General features: G+C 48.2%; 1 protein-coding gene across 1 annotated transcript in view; it reads left to right on the top strand.

The window, feature by feature from the left end:
- Window positions 1-22,165, top strand: part of patj (PATJ crumbs cell polarity complex component) — a 272,303-nt gene that overhangs the window by 246,972 nt on the left and 3,166 nt on the right. The window contains exons 39-44 of the mRNA XM_056276027.1: window positions 951-1,037; window positions 1,988-2,141; window positions 3,188-3,225; window positions 6,714-6,836; window positions 9,341-9,445; window positions 16,064-16,158. Coding sequence (XP_056132002.1) covers window positions 951-1,037; window positions 1,988-2,141; window positions 3,188-3,225; window positions 6,714-6,836; window positions 9,341-9,445; window positions 16,064-16,158 — 602 coding nt within the window. The remainder of the gene's footprint in view (window positions 1-950; window positions 1,038-1,987; window positions 2,142-3,187; window positions 3,226-6,713; window positions 6,837-9,340; window positions 9,446-16,063; window positions 16,159-22,165) is intronic.

Here is a 22,165-nt window from a genome sequence, read left to right as displayed (position 1 = left end):
TACTACTTCTACTAGATAGTGTCTTTTCTACTACTACTACTACTACTACTAGATAGTGTCTTATCTACTACTACTACTACTAGATAGTATCTTACCTACTACTACTACTACATAGTGTCTTACCTACTACTACTACTACTACTACTAGACAGTGTCTTACATGTTCTGTTTATATTTTGGGGGGGGCGGCGAGGGGGGGGGGTTCTGTTATGTCCCACGGTGCTGCAGTCGTTCTGGACCCACTCTGGCTGTGGTGCAGGACAGGACCTGTCTCTCAGGTTTTATGTCAGAATGCTGAACAGCTGTGGGTGTGGGTGTGGGTGTGGGTGTGTGTGTGTGTGTGTGTGTGGGTGTGGGTGTGGGTGTGTGTGTGGGTGTGGGTGTGTGTGTGGAGGAGAGCAGCCGGCACACACCAGCAGCTAACTGTGACCGACACCAGATGTGTTTGGTTGTGTTAGTTGGTTTGTATTTTTCAATCATACAAACACCAAACACACACTCCAGGACACAGTACTACAGCATGTTGTGCAGTACTGTGTACAGGTACTACTACAGCAGTAAACGGTCTATGGAGTGTAAACAGCTCTATGTACAGAACAGAGTACATTATGTAGTACAGAGTGTTTATAATCCTAAAGGGGGCAAAGCCAGGTTGTGTTACAGTGTACACAACCTGGCTGCACACACCTGGACACACACGTAGCCTTCAGTGACCGGGGCTCATTTTATAGGAGGGCGTGCTCTACACTCCCATGCAGCGTCGCCATGACAACAGACACATCCACAGTGTTTTGTGTGTGTGTGTGTGTGTGTGTGTGTGTGCGCGCACTGTTATGTGCTTAGTAGTTAATGCGTCAATCTGCCGTGAGAGACAGACCGTTGAATGGTAGTCACCTAATGTGTGTGTGTGTGTGTGTGTGTGTGTGTCTGTCTGTCTGTCTGTCCTGTAGTGTGCCAGGGGCCCAGTGTTGTTGGAACTGGGCCGGCTCAAGGCCGCATCCTGGATCTCCTCTAGACGCATCTCCCAGGGAAGCCAGGTGTGTGTGTGTGTGTGTGTGTAGGTGTGTGTGTGTGGCCGTGGCCATGTAACATTAAAAATGGCTGCTGCTGGTGCATGCATGTGTAAGCAATTAGCATGTGTCTCTATACCATCCATCTAACCAAGTGTGTGTGCGCGGGCACGTGTGTGTATGTGTGTGTGTGTGTGTGTGTGTGTGTGTGTGTGTGTGTGTGTGTGTGTGTGTGTGTGTGTGTGTGTATGTGTGTGTGTGTGTGTGTATGTGTGTGTGTGTACTTCAGCCTCCATCTGCTGAAAAGCTGCAGAAATCTGAAGCCTTCTGTCAGTTTAGAGTTTGATTTACTAACAGTGGCTTCTGTTTTTGCAGGAATCTGTCAGACAAATCTCATTTCATACGAGCACTAACACATCGAGTGAGGTTGGGTTCGTGTTTGGGGGAAACCGTGTGCTCTGTTGGGAAATGTGAACCTGTTTCATAAATCTTCCAACATCTTCCAAACATCTGCAGACCTTTATCCACACCTGCAGGACTAAAATCCAGTTTGTCTGAATATGACCACCAGCATGACTCATCCATACTCATCCAGCATGCTGTGTTTGTGAATGTCTCTCTCTCTCTCTCTCTCTCTCTCTCTCTCTCTCTCTCTCTCTCTCTCTCTCTCTCGCTGTCTCTCTCTCTCTCTCTCTCGCTGTCTCTCTCGCTCTCTCTCTCTCTCTCTCTCTCTCTCTCTCTCTCTCTCTCTCTCGCTGTCTCTCTCGCTCTCTCTCTCTCTCTCTCTCTCTCTCTCTCTCTCGCTGTCTCTCTCTCTCTCTCTCTCTCTCTCTCTCTCTCTCTCTCTCTCGCTGTCTCTCTCGCTCTCTCTCTCTCTCTCTCTCTCTCTCTCTCTCTCTCTCTCTCTCGCTGTCTCTCTCTCTCTCTCTCTGACACACACACACATACAAACACTCGTGTCTCTCTCATCCACTCAGATGAGTCATGTGATCAGTAACAGTTCCAGCACTGCGGTCCAGCCCCTCCCCCACCCCGTCACATCTGCACCCACGACCTCCATCTTGCCGACCCCTGACCTCCAGACGCTACACAATGACAGTAGTGAGAACACCGCCTCCCCCAATGACACAGGTAGAGCTCCACCTCCACCCTCATGATGTCATCAAAGAGAGACACACATTGCTATTGGACACAAGCAATAACCGTGCACACCACTCCTCAGCAGCACAGCACAGTGCACATTGGCCTATTTAGGACCTCAGTATGATAATGGAATAAATATGTTGGTCAATTAACAGTCCATATACAACCTCCATGTGCCATGGAGCACCAAGAGTCTCCAGGTTTTCCTCCAGCCAGTGAGACAACAGCTGTTTCTTCTGATTCATACCGGCAACCAAAGAGGACAAATTAAAATGTGAAGTGAAATCAGCTGGTGAAGAGAACAGCTGGAAGGAAAACCTGCGTGCTATTGCCACGTGGTCATCTGTGTCTGGTCCAACGTGTGCTAAAATGCCCAGAAAGGAATGTGCAAATCATCTCACCTTGACATGACTTGGTATGGCAGACAGAGACTGCATACTGTAGGCAATACGAGGCTGTAAGGAATTATAAAAACGCTTGGTCTGGTTGTTTCATAGTGATGAAACGTCATTCAGTAGGAATCACAAGCCTCTTTCTCCATGAAGAATAAGGTCCAATGCTAAGCTTAAGATGCTGTAACACTGACTTTAATCCCACACCTTTGTCTCGCTACTAAATACATCTGGTCATCCATCTCTCACTGTAAGTCTCTCTCTCTCCTGCTCTCTCTCTCTCTCTCTCTCTCCTGCTCTCTCTCCTGCTCTCTCTCTCTCTCTCTCTCTCCTGCTCTCTCTCTCTCTCCTGCTCTCTCTCCTGCTCTCTCTCTCTCTCTCTCTCTCTCTCTCTCTCTCTCTCTCTCCTGTTCTCTCTCTCTCTCTCTCTCTCTCTCTCTCTCCTGTTCTCTCTCTCTCTCTCTCTCTCTCTCTCTCTCTCTCTCTCTCCTGCTCTCTCTCTCTCTCTCTCTCTCCTGCTCTCTCTCCTGTTCTCTCTCTCTCTCTCTCTCTCTCTCCTGTTCTCTCTCTCTCTCTCTCCTGTTCTCTCTCTCTCTCTCTCTCTCTCCTGCTCTCTCTCTCTCTCTCTGTTCTCTGTTTCAGGGCTAGATGCTGGTGTGCGTACTGTGGAGATCACACGGGTAAGATTGTATGTTAATATTCAGATTCATCATTACTCAGAACACCTTTGTTGAGATGGAGAGAGACAGACAGACAAGAGAGAGTGACATGACAGCGAGGTTGATGTTTCAAGCACCTTTATTTATTTGAATCTATTACTGTAGTGTAAACTTACCCGATCAATAACCAGTAATCAACAGAACATAAATAAGATTATTGATATCAACAAAAAATAAATGAGCACATAAAAGAAAAAATAATAAGCAAAAAAAACCAACAACATAAAAATAAGCTACTTTAAAAATAAACACCAGCAATTCCTCCTGTACAGAACACAACAAGCCCCCAATCCCTCAGATTCTCGAGAAGTCGCCTATCTGTCCTGTCATTTTGAAATTGTCACACTAGTCAATAGTCACAGAATTCCTGACGTCATCAAGGTGGGATTCACTGACTGTTGATTCTGGATACATTTTTTCCTGGTGTTCCAGATGGACAATTTTGCTATTCCCATTATTGTATTAAGCAGGCATTGTACATATTTGTTTGGCACAGAGAATTTTGGTCCATAAATAAAGACATCAAAAGACAAAGTCTCCCCAGCTGAGGGGCCATTCTTCCAACCGCCTGAATAACCCCTGAAACCTTGAACACTGGATGACAAGATACCGGATGGTTTCCCTGATTGAGCAGAACGGACATCCCTCCCCTGTGCTTGGATCTAGGTGTTCCACGTCTGTTCATGGCTATTGCCTCATGTACAATTCTCCACTGGAGATCACCGTTCCATTTATCAGCAGGTGGCTTCTACAGGGACCACCAACAGCCTTTCGGTGAAGAGTGGGCCAATCAACCTCAACGCATTCATCTCTGCCAGTGAGCATAAGTGTGATACTTTCATGCAGGTGTAATGAAGCTGAAAGCCAAATTCTTACAAGGAATTTGTTCTCTGCCTTCAGCCCATCCTGCTGCATAGGAGCAGTGGGCAGCTGCAGCATCCAGGGACCAACTCTGGTTCTTTCCATTGCCTTGGTCAGGGGCACAGGCAGGAGTATTAACCTTAACATCTTTTCTGTCTTTTTGATATGCATCTTTCTTCCCTACTGATTCAAACTCCTCAAGCACTGGAGTAGTGAGGGAAATGAAACTCCTCACCTCCTCCTGCCATTCCCCAGTTGCAGGAGAGACAATCAAAAAAGGGAACGTACTCACCATGTACTCATCATGCCACTAGTCAGATAGAGTACGGTTTTCAGTAAATGCTCTGAGGGGTCCTGGCAGGGATGCACAGCCCTCCTCCACAGCTCTCTCCAACATTCTTGAGCACTTGATGCCAGCTGTGCTTGAAAACTATTCCAATGACGTGTAATAAATGTCCCAGCTTGATAACTAGCCTGACACACGTTGACCTCAGGCTGGCAGAAGAAAAAGTCTGGGAGTTGATGAAGGCCCTGAAAAACTGCGGTTTTTCGAACAGCCACATTCCTGGTGCTGTAACAGGCTTCAGTTGTATCCTGAAGACCTGCCATGCATTTAGGACAGATTGATAGAAAGCTGTTAAACCTGTAAGGTCCACCTTTTCAGGCTGCAGCAGGATAAATGTTTGTCCAGCCCAAGACGGTCAGCTTTCCTAAGCAACAGACGAACTGTATCTTGCCAGCTAAGTCCCAAACTGTAAAGCAGCCTTTTGGCTGCCTGCAGCCTGAAAGCTAACAGCCTGGATGTAATCTCTATGAGGCCTTGTCCTCCTCCTTCCACTGGCATGTATAAAGCTGATGCTTTGATCCAGTGTGGCCCAGACCAGGAAAGGTCAACAATTGCCTTCTGCATGTTCACAATTAGGTCCCTAGGTGGAGGTAGGACTATCAGTCTGTGCCACAACGTCGAGGCAACCAGAACGCTCCCCCTATACGACAACTGGGGTAGCACCCATTTCCAATAAGACAATCAGGCACACACCTTCTACACCGCACCCTCCTAATTCTTTTTTTGAAATGGATCACTTCCTAAAAAAGCACCAAGGACTTTAAACCCTTCCTTCCCTCACCTGAGACCACTTGGCAGACTGGTAGCCACCCTCTCTTGCCATTGACCTATCAATAAGGCCTCACTTTTGTTTTTTAACCCTTGCTGGGTTGGCCTTTTCACAAGTTTTTATGCATTCAGTTAACACATGGCACATAGTTTTGCTCTTGGATCAGAATATTATCATCAGCATATGCTGATATCACTAAATGTGGGCTCTGTGTTAGTCTAGGTAGGGAGACTTCCACCATCTTATTCCTCAAGCTATTTAAAACAGGTTCAGTTGCCAGGGAGTAGAGTGTCCTGGTAGAGGGCAACCCTTTCTTATTCCTCTTTTGACAGGAATTGGGCAGCTCAACCCCCTCCTGCCTTTACCATACATGAGGCCCCATTATATAATAACCCAACCCAGGGCAAAAAAACCTTCCCCAAAACCGAAAGCCCTTAAGGTGGAAAATAAAAAAAAATATGATCAACATGATCGTAAGCCTTTTCTCAGTCCAATGATAAAACACCAACATCTAGTTTGTATTCATTACATTGGAAGTGACAAAGAAGGACAGGATTAGGGACGAGTATATTAGAGGGACAGCTCAGGTTGGACGGTTTGGAGACAAAGCAAGAGAGACAAGATTGAGATGGTGTGGACATGTGTGGAGGAGAGATGCTGGGTATATTGAGAGAAGGATGCTGAATATGGAGCTGCCAGGGAAGAGGAGAAGAGGAAGGCCAAAGAGGAGGTTTATGGATGTGGTGAGGGAGGACATGCAGGTGGCTAGTGTGACAGAGGAAGATGCAGAGGGCAGGAAGAGATGGAAACGGATGATCCGCTGTGGTGACCCCTAACGGGAGCAGCCAAAAGTAGTAGTAGTAGTTTGTTTATTATAATTGTATGGTTTGTGTTAATATATTTTGGTAATATTGTTTGCAGTTATGCCAATAAAGCAACTTGAATTGGATTGTGAGTGAGACAGAGAGAGAGAAAGCGGTACGGTCATTGGAGGGCCCATGTATCCCGGAAGCATTGCTATCATTACTATAGAGATAAACATATGGTATCTATGGTGATAACAGGTTGAGATTTAAATGTATTCAATAAAACATCATTTGAATCTCAAAGACCTAGACTTTAGCTCAGGGGTGGGCAGTCTTATCCAGAAAGGGCCAGTGTGGGTGCAGGTCTTTGTTCCAGCCAAGCAATTACACAACTGATCCCACTAATCAACCAGTAGCGTCTCTGCTGAGGAACTTGATTAGGAGACACAGGTGTGTAACTGCTTGGTTGGAACAAAAACCTGCACCCACACCGGCCCTTTCTGGGTAAGATTGCCCCCCCCTTGCTTTAGCTGTTTCGTTTGCTTTTGACCTTTCTCTCCTCTCTCTCTCTCTCTCTCTCTCTCTCTCTCTCTCTCTCTCTCTCTCTCTCTCTCTCTCTCGCTCTCCCCATTCTCTTTTTCTCTCTTCACTGTCTTTCTGCACCCAGGGGCCCTCTGATGCCCTGGGGGTGAGTATTGCAGGGGGGAGGGGCAGTCCTTTGGGAGACGTCCCCATCTTCATTGCCATGATCCAGGCCAATGGAGTCGCAGCCAAAACACACCAACTGAAGGTAGACCCTGTGTGTGTGTGTGTGTGTGTGTGTGTGTGTGTGTGTGTGTGTGTGTGTGTGTGTGTGTGTGTGTGTGTGTGTGTGTGTGAGTGTGTGTTGAAACTATCTAGATCAGTGGTTCTCAACTTTTTCGAGCCATGACCCCCCAGTATAATCAGGCTGGTATTCACAACACCCCCCAATAGCACTGGGACATTTAACACACAACTCCGTGATGGAAACACATGGATCACTGACAAACTGTCTGCCCGAGACTGTTCAGGTATTACTGTGAAATAACGCATGCAAGCTACCAAGCTCACACAGGAGGACCATTGCTTTCTCAGACAGAACATCTCTCATCTCATCTCATCTCATCTCATCTCATCTCATCTCATCTCATCTCATCTCATCTCATCTCATCTCATCTCACCTCACCTCACCTCACCTCACCTCACCTCACCTCACCTCACCTCACCTCACCTCACCTCACCTCACCTCACCTCATCTCATTATCAGCTGCTTCTCCGGGGTCGGGTCGCGGTGGCAGCAAGCTAGGTAGGGCACTCCAGAAGTCCCTCTCCCCAGCAACGCCCACCAGCTGCTCCTGGGGAATCCCGAGGCGTTCCCATGCCTGGTTGGACATGTAGTCCCTCCAGCGAGTTCTGTGTCTACTCGTGGGTCTCCTCCCAGTTGGACGTGCCCGGAAAACCTCCAAAGGAAGGCGCCCAGGAGGCATCCTGATCAGATGCCCGAGCCACCTCAGCTGGCTCCTTTCGATGACGAGGAGCAGCGGCTCTACTCCGAGCTCCCTCCGGATGTCCGAGCTCCTCACCCTATCTGTAAGGCTGAGCCCAGACACCCTACGGAGGAAACTCATTTCAGCCGCTTTTATCCGCGATCTCACCCTTTCGGTCACTACTACAGACAGAACAACTACTTCGATTTTGGCTTTAATTAGTGTTTTCATTTGTTGAAATAACAGCACCTCATTTGCACACACACACTTTAAATCTGACAAACACACTCAATAAAATCTATTCTAAGGCAAATTATATCACTGGTACAAGTGATGTGAGGTCAAATATGTTATTCCCACGGCACCAGGCAACAGCTGCTGTGGGTGATGTGTCGCAAATTGTGGTCACTCACTCACTTATGGATGACCTCAGAGCAGCGTTTAGTAGGACGCACTCATAACTCCCATCAGGTGTGCCGTATGTCTGGACGGTTTTGTGCTTGTTGTATTTTTCCCGTCGGCTACGTAGGCATCACAAATTGTGGTCACTCACTCATGGACAATCTGAGTGAGACACTTAGGAGGGACATTTTGTAGGATTCGATTTATCAACTATATACATTAACCTTACTGTTCTGGCCTGCACCTGCTGTCAGTCTGCTGTGGTCCTTGCTGTCTTCGATTTTCTCAACAATTGTTCCTCCACGCATGATCGCCACCAAGACCACGACATCCCAGGGTCCTCTTAAGAAGCTGACGCTTAAAATGTTCCCTACTATTTGCACAGAAGCGGATATTGCTGATGTATGTCTTCAGGTGAATCATATGGCAATAAATGTAATGCGCCCCCCCCCCATTTTTCTCCCTAATTGTACTTGACCAATTACCCCACTCTTCCGAGCCATTCCAGTCATCCTAGCTCCACCCCCTCTGCTGATCCGGGGAGGGCTGCAGACTACCACATGCCTCCTCCCATACATGTGGAGTCACCAGCTGCGTCTTTTCACCTGACAGTGAGGAGTTTCACCAGGGGGACGTAGTGCGTGGGAGGCTCACACTATTTCACCCAGTTCCCCCTCCCCCCTTAACAGGCGCCCCGACCGACCAACCAGAGGAGGCGCTAGTGCAGCGACCAGGACACGTACCCACATCCGGCTTCCCACCCAGACACGGCCAATTGTGTCTGTAGGGATGCCCGACCAAGCCGGAGGTAACATTGGGATTCAAACAGGTGATCCCCATGTTGGTAGGCAACAGAATAGACCGCCATGCCACCCGGACGCCCATAATGCATTTCTTAACGTGACAGTGATTTATGTTCGATTTCTGTAACAGTCAATGCTTGTAGTGTTTCATGCTCTTCCTGATATGAAGAATGATGATGATTATCTACCAAACATACAGACGTTTAGTACTGTACTGTCTCTGATGGTGCTCTCTCAAAGAAGTATACCAGGGCCAGCACAGAGGGCGCCGCCTTTCATACTGTGACGGCACAGCAATTAAAGAGACAGCACTCCTATTTTTCACATCAGGTGTGCCGTGGGTCTGGATGGTTTTGTGCTTATTTTCTCCACAACCATCTGGCCAACCAAGTTATCTCCCAAACCCCCCTTGGGGGTCCTGACCCCCAGGTTGAGAACCAATGATCTAGATAACAAACATGAACAGCAGAGGAGCAACAAGAACATCTGATATACTGGCTGTTCTTTCTCTCACTTACACAATGTTATCCAATACCACTTCTGATGGAAATGTGTGTGTGTGTGTGTGTGTGTGTGTGTAGGTCGGGGATAGGATAGTCAGTATAAACAGCAGATCTGTAGATGGTTTGACACACACAGAAGTCGTCAACATCCTGAAGAACTCCTATGGTGCCATCAGTCTCCAGGTAACACACACACACACACACACACACAGATAACACACACACACACACACAGATAACACATACACAAACAAACACTCAGAGCTACAAATACAGACACACACCACTCCTGATTCTCTTTCAATTGTAAAAGCTTTAATGACAGAATGTCTGGACGCATGCTCCGTAATCCAGGTCAGGAAGTCACAGAAAGTTGAGTCAGTTCATCTGGACACAGCGCTTGTTTGGAGAAGCATTTCATCACTCATCTTAGTGGCCTCTTCAGGCTCAGCTGACTGCAGGTGTCCCCACAGAGTTACAATAGAGTTACAATGGCTATTGTAACTCCACTTAATAGTCACGGTAATTTGCATATGAAACCAATCATTTTTGGTCATTATGCAGTTGTGCTGATTATAAGGGCGGGGATACCAGCAGTCAGTTGAGACTGAAGAAGTCACTTAGAGGGACGTCTGGGTGGCGTGGCGGTCTATTCCGTTGCCTACCAACACGGGGATCACTGGTTCGAATCCCTGTGTTGCCTCCAGCTTGGTCGGGCGTCCCTACAGACACAATTGGCCGTGTCTGGGTGGGAAGCCGGATGTGGGTATGTGTCCTGGTCGCCGCACTAGCGCCTCCTCTGGTCGGTTGGGGTGCCTGTTCAGGGGGGAGGGGGAACTGGAGGGAATAGCGTGATCCTCCCACATGCTACGTCCCCCTGGTGAAACTCCTCACTGTCAGGTGAAAAGAAGCAGCTGGCGACTCCACATGTATGGGAGGAGGCATGTGGTAGTCTGCAGCCCTCCCCGGATCAGCAGAGGGGGTGGAGCAGAGACCGGGACGGCTGGGAGGAGTTGGGTAATTGGCCAGATACAATAAGGGAGAAAAGGGGGGGGGGGGTCCAAAAAAGAAAGAAAAAGAAGTCACTTCGGTGAGTGATGAAACATTTCTCCCAATAACCGTTGTGTCCAGCATGTGATTGCGTTCACGGAGAACGTTCATCTAGTACCATATGGAAAGTTGAAAACCAGGCAGCAAAAGAAGTTCACACGCCAGAGACATCAGCAGACAACGGCAGACAGAGAGACAAGACGCAAGACACATGCCGGTGATGTGGACAAGCGGGTGATGAATCTGTCCAACAGACAACTCACCCAGGCGGAGAAAGACGTCCTTGCTAAGGGGCTGAATTTTGGTGTCATGCTGGGGCAAATTCTGTTGGTGGAGCTGATCACAGCCACAGAATCAATCAGTGATCTGAAGAAACAACATCGCGGATGCGATGCGGATGCGGATGCGGTTGCGGAAGCGGAAGCGGGGCAACTGCAGACGAAAGTTTCAGTTTGCCTCAGCAATGTGAATGCGCCACCGTCCAACATCACCAGAAATGAGAGGAATGCCCTCCCGACTCTCAGTAAGGACAATAACGTCATCGTCCTTCCGGCGGACAAAAGCAGATGCGCTGATGTATTAAACCAGACAGACTATCATGAGAATGGTATGACCTGACTTAGCGACATGAATACTTATGAGCCCCTGAAACCAGATCCAGGCAGTGGTCACAAGAAAAAGCTGATAGATAGTCTGAAGCTGTTAGAACAGGACAATGCTGTTTATTGGCAGAATTTTGTACCGCAGGTTAAATCCAGGGGAAGCGACACCTAGTCCGTATGGGTTACCCACAATACATAAACAGGATGTGCCACTACGGCCTATTGTTTGTATGATTAAGTCAGTGACCTATAACATCTCTTAAGTGTCTGGCATCTGTTCTTAACCTGTTGGTAGGCAGTAATGAACATCACATTCAGAACACTGGATGTTGTGGACAAGGTGAGGGACATCGTTATGGAGGAGGATGAAACAATGGTCTCTTATGATGTCACGTCCCTCTTCACGTGCACTCCTCTTGATGAGGCAGTGGAGGTGGTCCATATGAAATTACAAAACGACCCCACCCTTAGCAATAGGACCACCCTTAACACTGACCAAGTGTGTCCACTCCTGAAACTGTCTTCAGTCCACGTACTTCACATACAGGGGGCAGTACTACAGGCAGAAGCATGGGGGTGTTATGGGTTCCCCAGTCTCACCTGTAGTGGCCAACTTGTTTTTGGAGGAAATGGAAAAAAGGGCTCTGATTGTCCTGTCCAGGGACACCGTTGGTGTCATGAGCCATTAGTTCAGATTTACACCTGGGTTAAGATTAAATCTCAGGACGTAGCACATTTCACCAACCACATCAACTCTGTGGGCACCACATCAGGTTCACCAGGGAGGATGTGGAACATGACAGGGTAGTCTTCTTACACTGTGAAGTTGCAGTTGGTGATGGGGACATCTGATTGTTGATGTTTACCGTAAACCAACACATACTGATCAGTACTTAAGAAGAAGAAGACACGTGTCTTTTGATGGTGGAAGGAAACCGGAGCCCCTCGAGGAAACCCACGCAGACACGAGGACAGCATGCAAACTCCACACAGAAAGGACCTGGGACGGCCTGGGGTTCGAACCCAGGACCTTCTTGCTGTGAGGCAACAGTGCTGGCCCAGTGGTTAGATGAGAGATGAAATATTTCTTCCAATAAACGGTGTGTCCAGATGAACTGATTCAACTTTCTGTAATAGATGGAATATTTCACCAAAAATATTGCTAAATTGTCAACGCCCGATGAGAAATAAGCATTCATTATAAGGAGTTACTTTTTTGTAAAAGTGGCAGAAGGAAGTTGTGTTGATTTAAATAAATGATTTGATTCAAACAGAAACATGTGGCTAAAGGGCAGTTTAAGGTGGACTTAAACCATCAATCAAATCCTCTCTCTCTCTCTCTGTCTCTGTCTCGTGGCAGTCAGATATCTGCCCTTCATAACATTAAAATCAACATGTCTGCATTGACATACACGTAACTGTAAATCTGCTGAACGGTGTGTGTGTGTGTGTGTGTGTGTTGGGGGATTTTCGCAAGAGTGTGTATGTGTGTGTGTGTGTGTTTGTTTGTGTGTGTGTGTTTGTTTGCGTGTGTGTGTGTGTGTGTGCGCGCCCCATCGCAGCACACTCCGCAGTAGGCCTCCAGGACATTCTGAATGCCTTTGCCAAGACATACAGAGCCCTGGGTCTAGCATTAAACATCAAGACCCAGGTCCTATCAACCTCCACCCAACCAGCCATCTACCAAGCCCACCATAAAAGTGGACAACAAAATTATTGAAAACGTTCATCACTTCTCCTACCTTAGCAGCCTTCTCTCCTGAGATCAACTCTGAGGTCGACATCACCTGAGTTGTGCCAGTGGCGCTTACGCCAGACTCAGGAAAAGTGCCTTTAAAGACCGAGACCTAAAGACCCAAACAAAACTCCTGGTCTACAGAGCTGTTGTTCTCCCCACCCTGCTGCTGTATGGAGCAGAGTCATGGATCACCTACAGCAGGCGCCTGATAGCCCTGGAACAACACCACCAAATAGCCTTACGAAAGATCCTGAGGATCAGCTGGAAGGACAGATGCACCAACATCAGCGTTCTGGAAGAAGCCAAGTGACTAGCATCACCACCACAATAATGCAGCACCAACTCCGATGGACAGGCCATGTCATCCACATGTCCAACACACGTCTCCCCAAACACATCCTGTACTCCCAGCTGAAGGAAGGTCAGCGAGCTCCCGGGGGGCAAAAGAAACGTTTCAAGGACAATATCAAGACCAGTCTGAAGCAATTCAACCTCACAGAGCAACTGGGTCCCATTGCACTGGATAGGGGCTCCTGGAAGAAATCCGTGCAGGAAGGAGCTGCATGCCATGAAGTGGAACTCCACTGCTGCAGAGAAAAAGCGACAGCGCCGCAAGGAGAGAGAAAAAGCCTCAGCCACCACCAACCACCACCACCACCCACCACCACTTTCCCCTGTCCACACTGCACCAGAGTATGAGGATCACAGATCAGCCTCTACAGCCATCTGAAGACCCACAAGTAGACAACCCAATGGACAGGACAGTCATCCTCGCTTCAAGTGACCGCCAATGATGATAATGGTGTGTGTGTGTGAGTGTGTGTGTGTGTGTGTGTTACTAGCCTTTGCAGGCAAGGTCTTAGCAAATGTCATGCGATGGAGGATGGTGACGCACTTGACAGAACATCTGCTGCCGGAGTCACAGTGTGGATTCAGGAAGAGCAGGAATACTGTGGATATGATTTTCACAGTAAGACAGCTACAGGAAAAGTGCCTCGAACAACATCAGGACCTTTTCATGGTTTTTGTCAACCACTCCAAAGCTTTTGACATGAGAAAGTTTGGCTGTCCAAGCAGGTTTGTGAACAATCTATCACAGTTCCATGATTGGATAGTGGCACGGGTGACCATAGGAGGACAGGAATCGGCGCCCTTTAATGGATGCACTGGAGTGAGGCAGGGGTGTGTGCTGGCACCGGTACTCTTCAACATTTACCTCCTGTGTGTCACACAACTTTTTCACAAAGATGTGGAAGACAGTAGTGGGATCACAATAGACTTTAGGCTAGATGGAAACCTCTTCAACATCCGAAGGTTCCAGGCAGCCACCAAGTTGTTTGCAGTGCAGGTCCTTGAGCTGCAGTATGCTGATGACTGCGGACTGCGCTCTTGTAGCTCACACACCAGAAGACCTACAAACCTTTCTCGCTGCAGTGTTGAATGCCTACAGCAGGCTGGGTCTATCAGTCACCACCACCAAGACTGAGGTGTTATGCCAATGGACGGCCAGCCCCCCACCCACTATGCCTTTCTTCACTATAGAGCACCAACCATTCTCAGTTGCTCCAGCTTTCAAATACCTGGACAGCATCCTTCCTGAGGGCTGCAACACTGATCACAAAACTCACAATAGAATCAAACAAGCCTCTGTAGCCTTCAGCAAACTCTGACATAAGGTCCAAAACAAACAACTCCACCTGCAAACCAAAATTGATGTTTACGAAGCCGTCTGCATCACAACTCTCCTATACAGCTGTGATGCCTGGATCACATACAGCCACCACCTAAGGTTCCTGGAGCAGTTCCACGTGAGGTGTCTGCAGCAAATCATGGGGATCACGTGGTGTCATCGTGCTCCTCTTGCTGGGGCAAACTGCAGGAGCATGGAGGCCACGGTCGCTGGACACCGGCTACACTGGCTTGGGCATGTCATCAGGGTGCCTTGGGAGCCCCTGCCACATCAGGTCCTGTATGTAATGGCTTCATCTGGGCCGCCGGTCTGCAGGTGATCAGAAGAAGCGATACAAGGACCAGCTAAGAACATCGCTGAGGAGGTGTTGTCTCCACCCCTTGAGACTGGAGCAAGCTGCCATCAAGCATTCCAACTGGCGGGAGATCTGCCACAGAGGTGTAGAACAGCTGGAAATGGAGAGAAATGTGAAAAAACACAGAAAAGACTGAGGAGACGCACAACCATGCCTGCCCCCACTGACCCACACTTCATATGTCCAACGTGCAATAACACTTGTGGATCAAGAACTGGACTCTACAGTCATCAAAGACCACACCCTTAACGCCATCATCAGACTCGATGGACTACCAGCAAGCGTGTGTGTGTGTGTGTGTGTGTGTGTTATGGATGTATGGTGGGAGTGTGATAACAGCAAAACAAAAGGCCTTTATGCTAATGAGCCTTTATCAGACTGGGCCAGCAGCACACACACACACACACACACACATGCAAACATATTTATGTGAAAAACAGTAAGAAGTAAGAGAGTCATTGGCGTAACATATTTATTATGGGCCCTGGTGCAAGCAACCCTCGTAGACCCCCCCCCCCCGTCTCTCTCTCTCTCACTTGCTCACCCACACCACCACCACCACCATAGGTGGGCTCAGTAAGTAATTTTAGTAATTTATTTGTATAGCACCTTTCACAGATATACAATCACAAAGTGCTTCACAGCATAAAATATAACAAATAAAACAGAAATATCAAAGTAACAGACAAAGTTTACACAGATGAGTTATTGTAAAGGTCAGTACGTCAAAGATTGGCTCCACTTCAGAACCACGGAGAGCGGACGCACCACGGACAGAGTTGGGAAACCTAAACAGACGGTCTCTAAACCAAGTCAGTCGACAAGGCAATGAAACAAGTCAACAAAGCCACTAGGCTGTAATACAGCTAATAGCCTGGTCATTAGACAGTAACAGGGGGGCACACATCACACTCACAACCTGCTAGATTGCATGGCAGCTTTCCTTTTTCTCCTTGCTCTCCTTCCTCTTTTTACATCCACTGTTATGTGTGTAACTCACGCTAGCTTGCTTGGTTTTATTCTTCTAACGTTACTTAGGTAGGCTAGTTAGGTAAATGATATTGAGCGCGCTAAACAAGCTGTCATCACATGCTCAAAACAGACACGCAACATTGGACTAGGACAATGCATGCAGAAATATTGACGGGCCCCCCCTAGCGGCGGGCCCTGGTGCCACTGCACCGGCTGCACCACCTATATTTACGCCAGTGAAGAGAGTTGATGAAAGGTGTTTGTGATTGTTATTCATTCACTTTACCTCCTCCATGCTGACTGCCTCCAACTCTCTAGAGAAGAGTCTGTTACATGATATGCTGAGGTGTTTTAATGTGTGTGTGTGTGTGTGTGTGTGTGTTTGTGTGTGTAGGTGGTAGCAGACACTAACATCAGCGCCATAGCGGCTCAGGTGGAGAGTTTGTCTACCAGCTCCAGTCCACCTGCAGACAGCCACACTGAACCTGAGTGAGTACCAATACTATATGTATATATTTGATGTAAACAGCCTCCGTTCCCCTCTGGACTTGGGGACTTCTAGTCGGTATTAGACACAGAGCTTCCCGTACACTATCCCGGCCACTTGGTTATGCCTGTCAGTGTATGCTGTGTCCCAGCCTGTATCTTACACCCTGCTACTATGTTTTGATGCATGCTCAATAATCCAGGTAAGAAAACCACAGGAAGTTGAGTCAGCTCATCTGGACACAACGTTTATCGACAGAAACGTTTCATCATCATCTAAGTGACCTCTTCAGTCTCACCTGACTGCAGGTGTCCCCACCCTTATAGGCAATACAGTGGCATAACAACCCAAACCAATGCCCAGTTTCATATGCAAATTGCCGTGACCATTAACTAGAGTTACAGTGGCCATGTGTACTGTTCACAGAGGATTTGGGAATAGTTGCAATCTCAGCATTGTAAGATGGTGACAGATGTACTCTGAGCCCCGCCCCTCTTCATATAGATGGCCTCTTTGACTCCCCGTTCAAACCAGCCTTCCTCCCTATCAAGGATGTGCACATCCTCATCCTTGAAAGAGTGGCCACTGACCTGTAGGTGGGTGTAGACTAGAGGACTGCATTGGGATTGGGATCCCGCGAGACCCAACGCAAATCTCGCGGATGCAGGCGGTTTTAACTCTGCTGTGGGCGCGAGCGGGTGGTCAAAAAATAAACTGCAGGTCCCATGATTTAGCTAGCGCTAACAAGAAAGATGGAATCAACAAATGAAGTTGAAAAAAAAACTCGAAGTTGGTCATTACAATACAAAAACAAAGCAAAGAAGTCTGATATTAGGAACAGACAGTTGTGACGGACAAAGATGGAAAAGACCTGGACTTTGTTAGCTGCAACAAATGTGCAAAAGCATTGCTGTACAATGGGCACACGTCTGGCACCTCAGGATTGAGGTGACGTACCTGCTCCGTTCTCCCCGGTGTGTTAAAAGACACAGGGAAACGTAGAACAACCTCAGCAAACAAACAACATAGGTCCGAAAATAATAAATCAAATAAATACAGTTTGAGTTTGCCCTAGAATAGGTGTACTCATTGCACTGGAAGAGCTGTAATTGTTGCACTAGTATCACTGTAGTTATGCACTAGAACTTAATTTCGCTCCGTTAATTACCAACAGGTATGCATCCCTATTAATAGTACACTGTAAAATACGGTGCTTTCCCTGCGGGACGGGAGAAGACACAAAACCAGTGGGATTATACTGTGTGGGCCTGAATGGTCAGAATGTTTGCAGGAGCGGCTGGGAGTGGACAAGCACATTGTGGGTGTGGGTGGTAATGGTCAGAAATCCAGCGGGAGTGGGATTAGGAAAACAGTCCCGCGCAGGGCTCTGGACTGTGGAGTCCTGGTCTGTAGATGGTGTAAGACTGTGGAGTCCTGGCCTGTAGATGGTGTAGACTGTGGAGTCCTGGCCTGTAGATGGTGTAGACTGTGGAGTCCTGGTCTGTAGATGGTGTAGACTGTGGAGTCCTGGCCTGTAGATGGTGTAGACTGTGGAGTCCTGGTCTGTAGATGGTGTAGACTGTGGAGTCCTGGTCTGTAGATGGTGTAGACTGTGGAGTCCTGGTCTGTAGATGGTGTAGACTGTGGAGTCCTGGTCTGTAGATGGTGTAGACTGTGGAGTCCTGGCCTGTAGATGGTGTAGACTGTGGAGTCCTGGTCTGTAGATGGTGTAGACTGTGGAGTCCTGGTCTGTAGATGGTGTAGACTGTAGAGTCCTGGTCTGTAGATAGTGTAGACTGTAGAGTCCTGGTCTGTAGATGGTGTAGAGACTGTGGTGTCCTGGTCTGTAGATGGTGTAGACTGTGGAGTCCTGGTCTGTAGATGGTGTAGACTGTGGAGTCCTGGTCTGTAGATGGTGTAGACTGTGGAGTCCTGGTCTGTAGATGGTGTAGACTGTAGAGTCCTGGTCTGTAGATGGTGTAGAGACTGTGGAGTCCTGGTCTGTAGATGGTGTAGACTGTGGTGTCCTGGTCTGTAGATGGTGTAGACTGTAGAGTCCTGGTCTGTAGATGGTGTAGACTGTGGAGTCCTGGTCTGTAGATGGTGTAGATTGTGGAGTCCTGGCCTGTAGATGGTGTAGACTGTGGAGTCCTGGTCTGTAGATGGTGTAGACTGTGGAGTCCTGGTCTGTAGATGGTGTAGAGACTGTGGAGTCCTGGTCTGTAGATGGTGTAGACTGTGGTGTCCTGGTCTGTAGATGGTGTAGACTGTAGAGTCCTGGTCTGTAGATGGTGTAGACTGTAGAGTCCTGGTCTGTAGATGGTGTAGAGACTGTGGAGTCCTGGTCTGTAGATGGTGTAGACTGTGGAGTCCTGGTCTGACGTGTTATCTCTCCTGTGTTGTGCCATCCTCTTGGTCAGTGTCTGTTTAGTTTCTCCAATGTACAAGTCACGACAACCCTCCTGGTACTTAACAGCTACACTATATTGCTCTGTTTGTGCCGGGGGACCCGATTCTTGGGGTGGACCAACTTCTGGTGCAGTGTGTTTTGGGGTTTGAAAGCATCTGAGATGCTGTGTTTGGAAAATACACGTCTCAACTGTTCCAACACTCCCACCACATACAGAGTCACCACTGGTTTACACTAGGACAGCTGTTGTCCTCCTCCTCTCTTCCATCAGCTGGTCCACTGTTTGGGGTCTTCCTGGCTTTGACCCACACCCAGTTAGGATAACCACACTTAACCAGGTCTGTTTAATGTGGGGTTTCTCCTCTTCCCCGGCTGCTGTGTCGGTGGAGACGTTGTCAGCTCGATGGTCCAGTGTCCTGATGACTCCTAGTTTGTGCTCCAGTGGATGATGAGAGTCAAACCTTCAGTACTGCTCAGTATGTGTTGGTCTACGGTGAACATCAACAATCATATGTCCTCCATCACCAGTTGTAGTGTCCCAGTTTAAGAAGACTTTCCTGTCATGTTCCACGTCCTCCCTGGTGAACTTGGTGTGGTGTCCACAGAGTTCATGTGGTCAGTGAAATGTGCCACGTCCCGAGATTTGATTCTAACTCAGGTGTCGTCCACAAATAAAGACAGCACAGGGGATTGTGGGAGCTGTGCTGCCAGAGCTGGGTGCTGTGTAGGCTGGCTGCCGACACAGGAGAGGCAGCAACATCAGCAAAGACGCAACACACCCAGGTCACCGTCTGTCTGTTCCCTGTCATCGGGGAACAGATACCGCACCATAGAAACCCGGACTAACAGGCTGAGGAACAGCTTCTTCCCCACAGCTGTAGCCTCCACCCCCCCCCACCCCACCCCACCCCACCCACACACACACACACTAGTGCCTACAGCTGCTGAGGAGTAACTGGTACTAAAGCCGCTGCGATACGGACAACTGTGTGCAGTAACCCCATGCACTGTTTTGAACTTTAAGAGCCGCTGCTATCTTTATTGTCTCATCATCATTTTACTACCTCGTTTACTTTTACTACCTCATTTATTTCTACTAAATGTTTGTTCTTGTTTTTATCTTGTTTTGTTTTTCTAATCATTTACCTTGTCTAGTGTTGCTGGTCTGGGAGTCACCAAACAAAATGTCGTTGTGTACACAATGACAATAAAGTATCTTATCTTATCAAATCTGAACCAGTGACTAGGTGGTGTCCCTGGATAGGACATCAGAGCCCTCTTTTCCACTTCCTCCATGTGTCACCATCTTACAATGCTGTGATTGCAATCACTCCCCAATCCTCTCTGAATAGTACACATGGCCATTGAAACCATAGTTAATGTTGACGGTAATTTGCATATGAAACTGGTCGTTGGTTTCGGTCGTTATGCCACTGTACTGTTTATAAGCAGGGGTGCACATAGTAAGTTTTTTGGTCTGGTTCTCAAGGGAGCACCTGGAGATGTTGCTTGGTACTCAGTCTTTACGCAGCACGGTTATCCTACAAGCTGTCGTCATCACGACCCTCCTGACTGCTCCCCTCACTGTCTTCCTCTCTTTCAAACATGGCAGATGAAGATGTCGGCGTACTTCTTTCTCCCTGGTTGAGTCTGCGATTAGCTGTTTGCATCCATAAGTCAACAGCTGGCTTCGGGTCAAAAGTCTCTGTTGTCATCTTAGACAAGTGGATGTGCATCAGGGATGAGAGGCGAGAGTCTGACAGGCGGGATCTGTACTTGCTTTTTATTATACTGAGATGTGAAAATCCCCTCTCACATGCAGCACTGCTCAAGGGCAGTGTCAGAGACAACAGAAGGACTTTATGAATGTTGGAGTAACTACCTGGATGACTGATCTTCACTGTGTTGACCAAGTCATACACAGAGGAGGCTGCCACACGTTCTGCTGCTTGCTTTAAACACATCCATTCTCTTACAGTGGAGCGTCTGTCAACGGACAAGCTGGCCTCCTATTTCTGGAGGATGTTGGTAAGTGTTGTGTTGCCAAAACTTGGAGGTCTTGCATTTCTTGAGGCCAAGTTGGAGGATCAAAAATTAAAAATGGATCACACGACTTAAGGGATTCATATCTGCTTTCAAACTCATGAATTAGACCTCTCAATACATCAGCCTTGTCCCTGTCGTCAGCAGCATTTGAAACAGTCTCTTCCCTGTACTTGCCTTCACTGTCCAGCAGTAGTGTCTGCTGTCCAGCAGCTACCATGAAACCTGAGGGAGGTGAACTGTGACATGTTTCCAGGGTCCAGCATGTTGCTTAGGAAGCACTGAAAACCCCCTGTGCAGACATGTTTTAGGTCGCTGTCATCACTGTAGACACTGGAATTTGAATGGCAGGTAACAACCTCCATATTTTCAACAGGGTCTCTTGCCTCCATGCAGACCATCTGATGTGGTGAAACTTTCCTAGCTTCACAAAGGCAATGCCATTCTCATCACCAATCTTCTCCAGTTGTTCTGTTCTTTTTGTGCCCCCTCTCTGTAAATAAAAGCTCAGCAACTTGACAACGGAGCGATTAAATGCCTCACAGTATGGTACCATGTGATCAGCTGACTGTACAGATCTCCAGGGTGTGGGCAGTACACAGAATATGCACAAGGGAATCCTCCATCGCCACCATCTGATGCAATTTGGGAACGACCCCACTGTAAACTCCAACGTTGACTGCTGCTCCGTCTGTACACACTGAGACCAACTTCGTCTTCCACTGAGCCCCTAAACCACAAGTATGGAGGAGCTGCTCCAGTCAGTTCACTGTGTCCTGTGCTGCTCGGTTCACACCCAAATTAATTAACCCAAGGAAATCTGAGGTGAACTCTCTGTAGAGAGACACACACACAATGTACACAATTTCCTGCTCCACTTGTGTCTTCTGATCCACCAAAGAGCACGCCCCTTAACTCGGCTGGCATCAGTTTTTCACTCAGTTCTAGACCGATAGTCTGTGTGATGCTCTGCATGATGCGGGTCCCCCTTCTCTTGAATGATATGCACATTAACACCAAGCCTCTTGAAAAGCACGACATCCTCCTCATATGAAGGCATCAGACCTGCACGTTTGGCTTTGTGAAAGGCCAACAGAACAATATTGTTCCTCCCTTTTTCTCCCCAGTTGTATCCAGCCAATTACCCCACTCTTCCGAGCCGTCCCGGTCTCTGCTCCACCCCCCCCCCTCTGCTGATCCAGGAGGGCTGCAGACTACCACATGCCTCCTCCCATACATGTGGAGTCACCAGCCACTTCTTTCACCTGACAGTGAGGAGTTTCACCAGGGGGACGTAGCACGTGGGAGGATCACACTATTCCCCCCCAGTTCCCCCTCCCTCCCGAACAGGCATCCCAACCGACCAGAGGAGGCGCTAGTGCAGCGACCAGGACACATACCCACATCCGGCTTCCCACCCGTAGACACGGCCAATTATGTCTGTAGGGGCGCCCGACCAAGGCAGAGGTAACACGGGGATTCGTACTGGCGATCCTCGTGTTGGTAGGCAACGGAATAGACCGCCGTGCTGCCCGGATGCCCCACATCATTTATTT

This window comes from Lampris incognitus, chromosome 3 (assembly GCF_029633865.1).
Source record: "Lampris incognitus isolate fLamInc1 chromosome 3, fLamInc1.hap2, whole genome shotgun sequence".
Lineage (NCBI taxonomy): Eukaryota > Metazoa > Chordata > Actinopteri > Lampriformes > Lampridae > Lampris > Lampris incognitus.
This window is presented reverse-complemented; position numbering and strand designations above follow the sequence as displayed.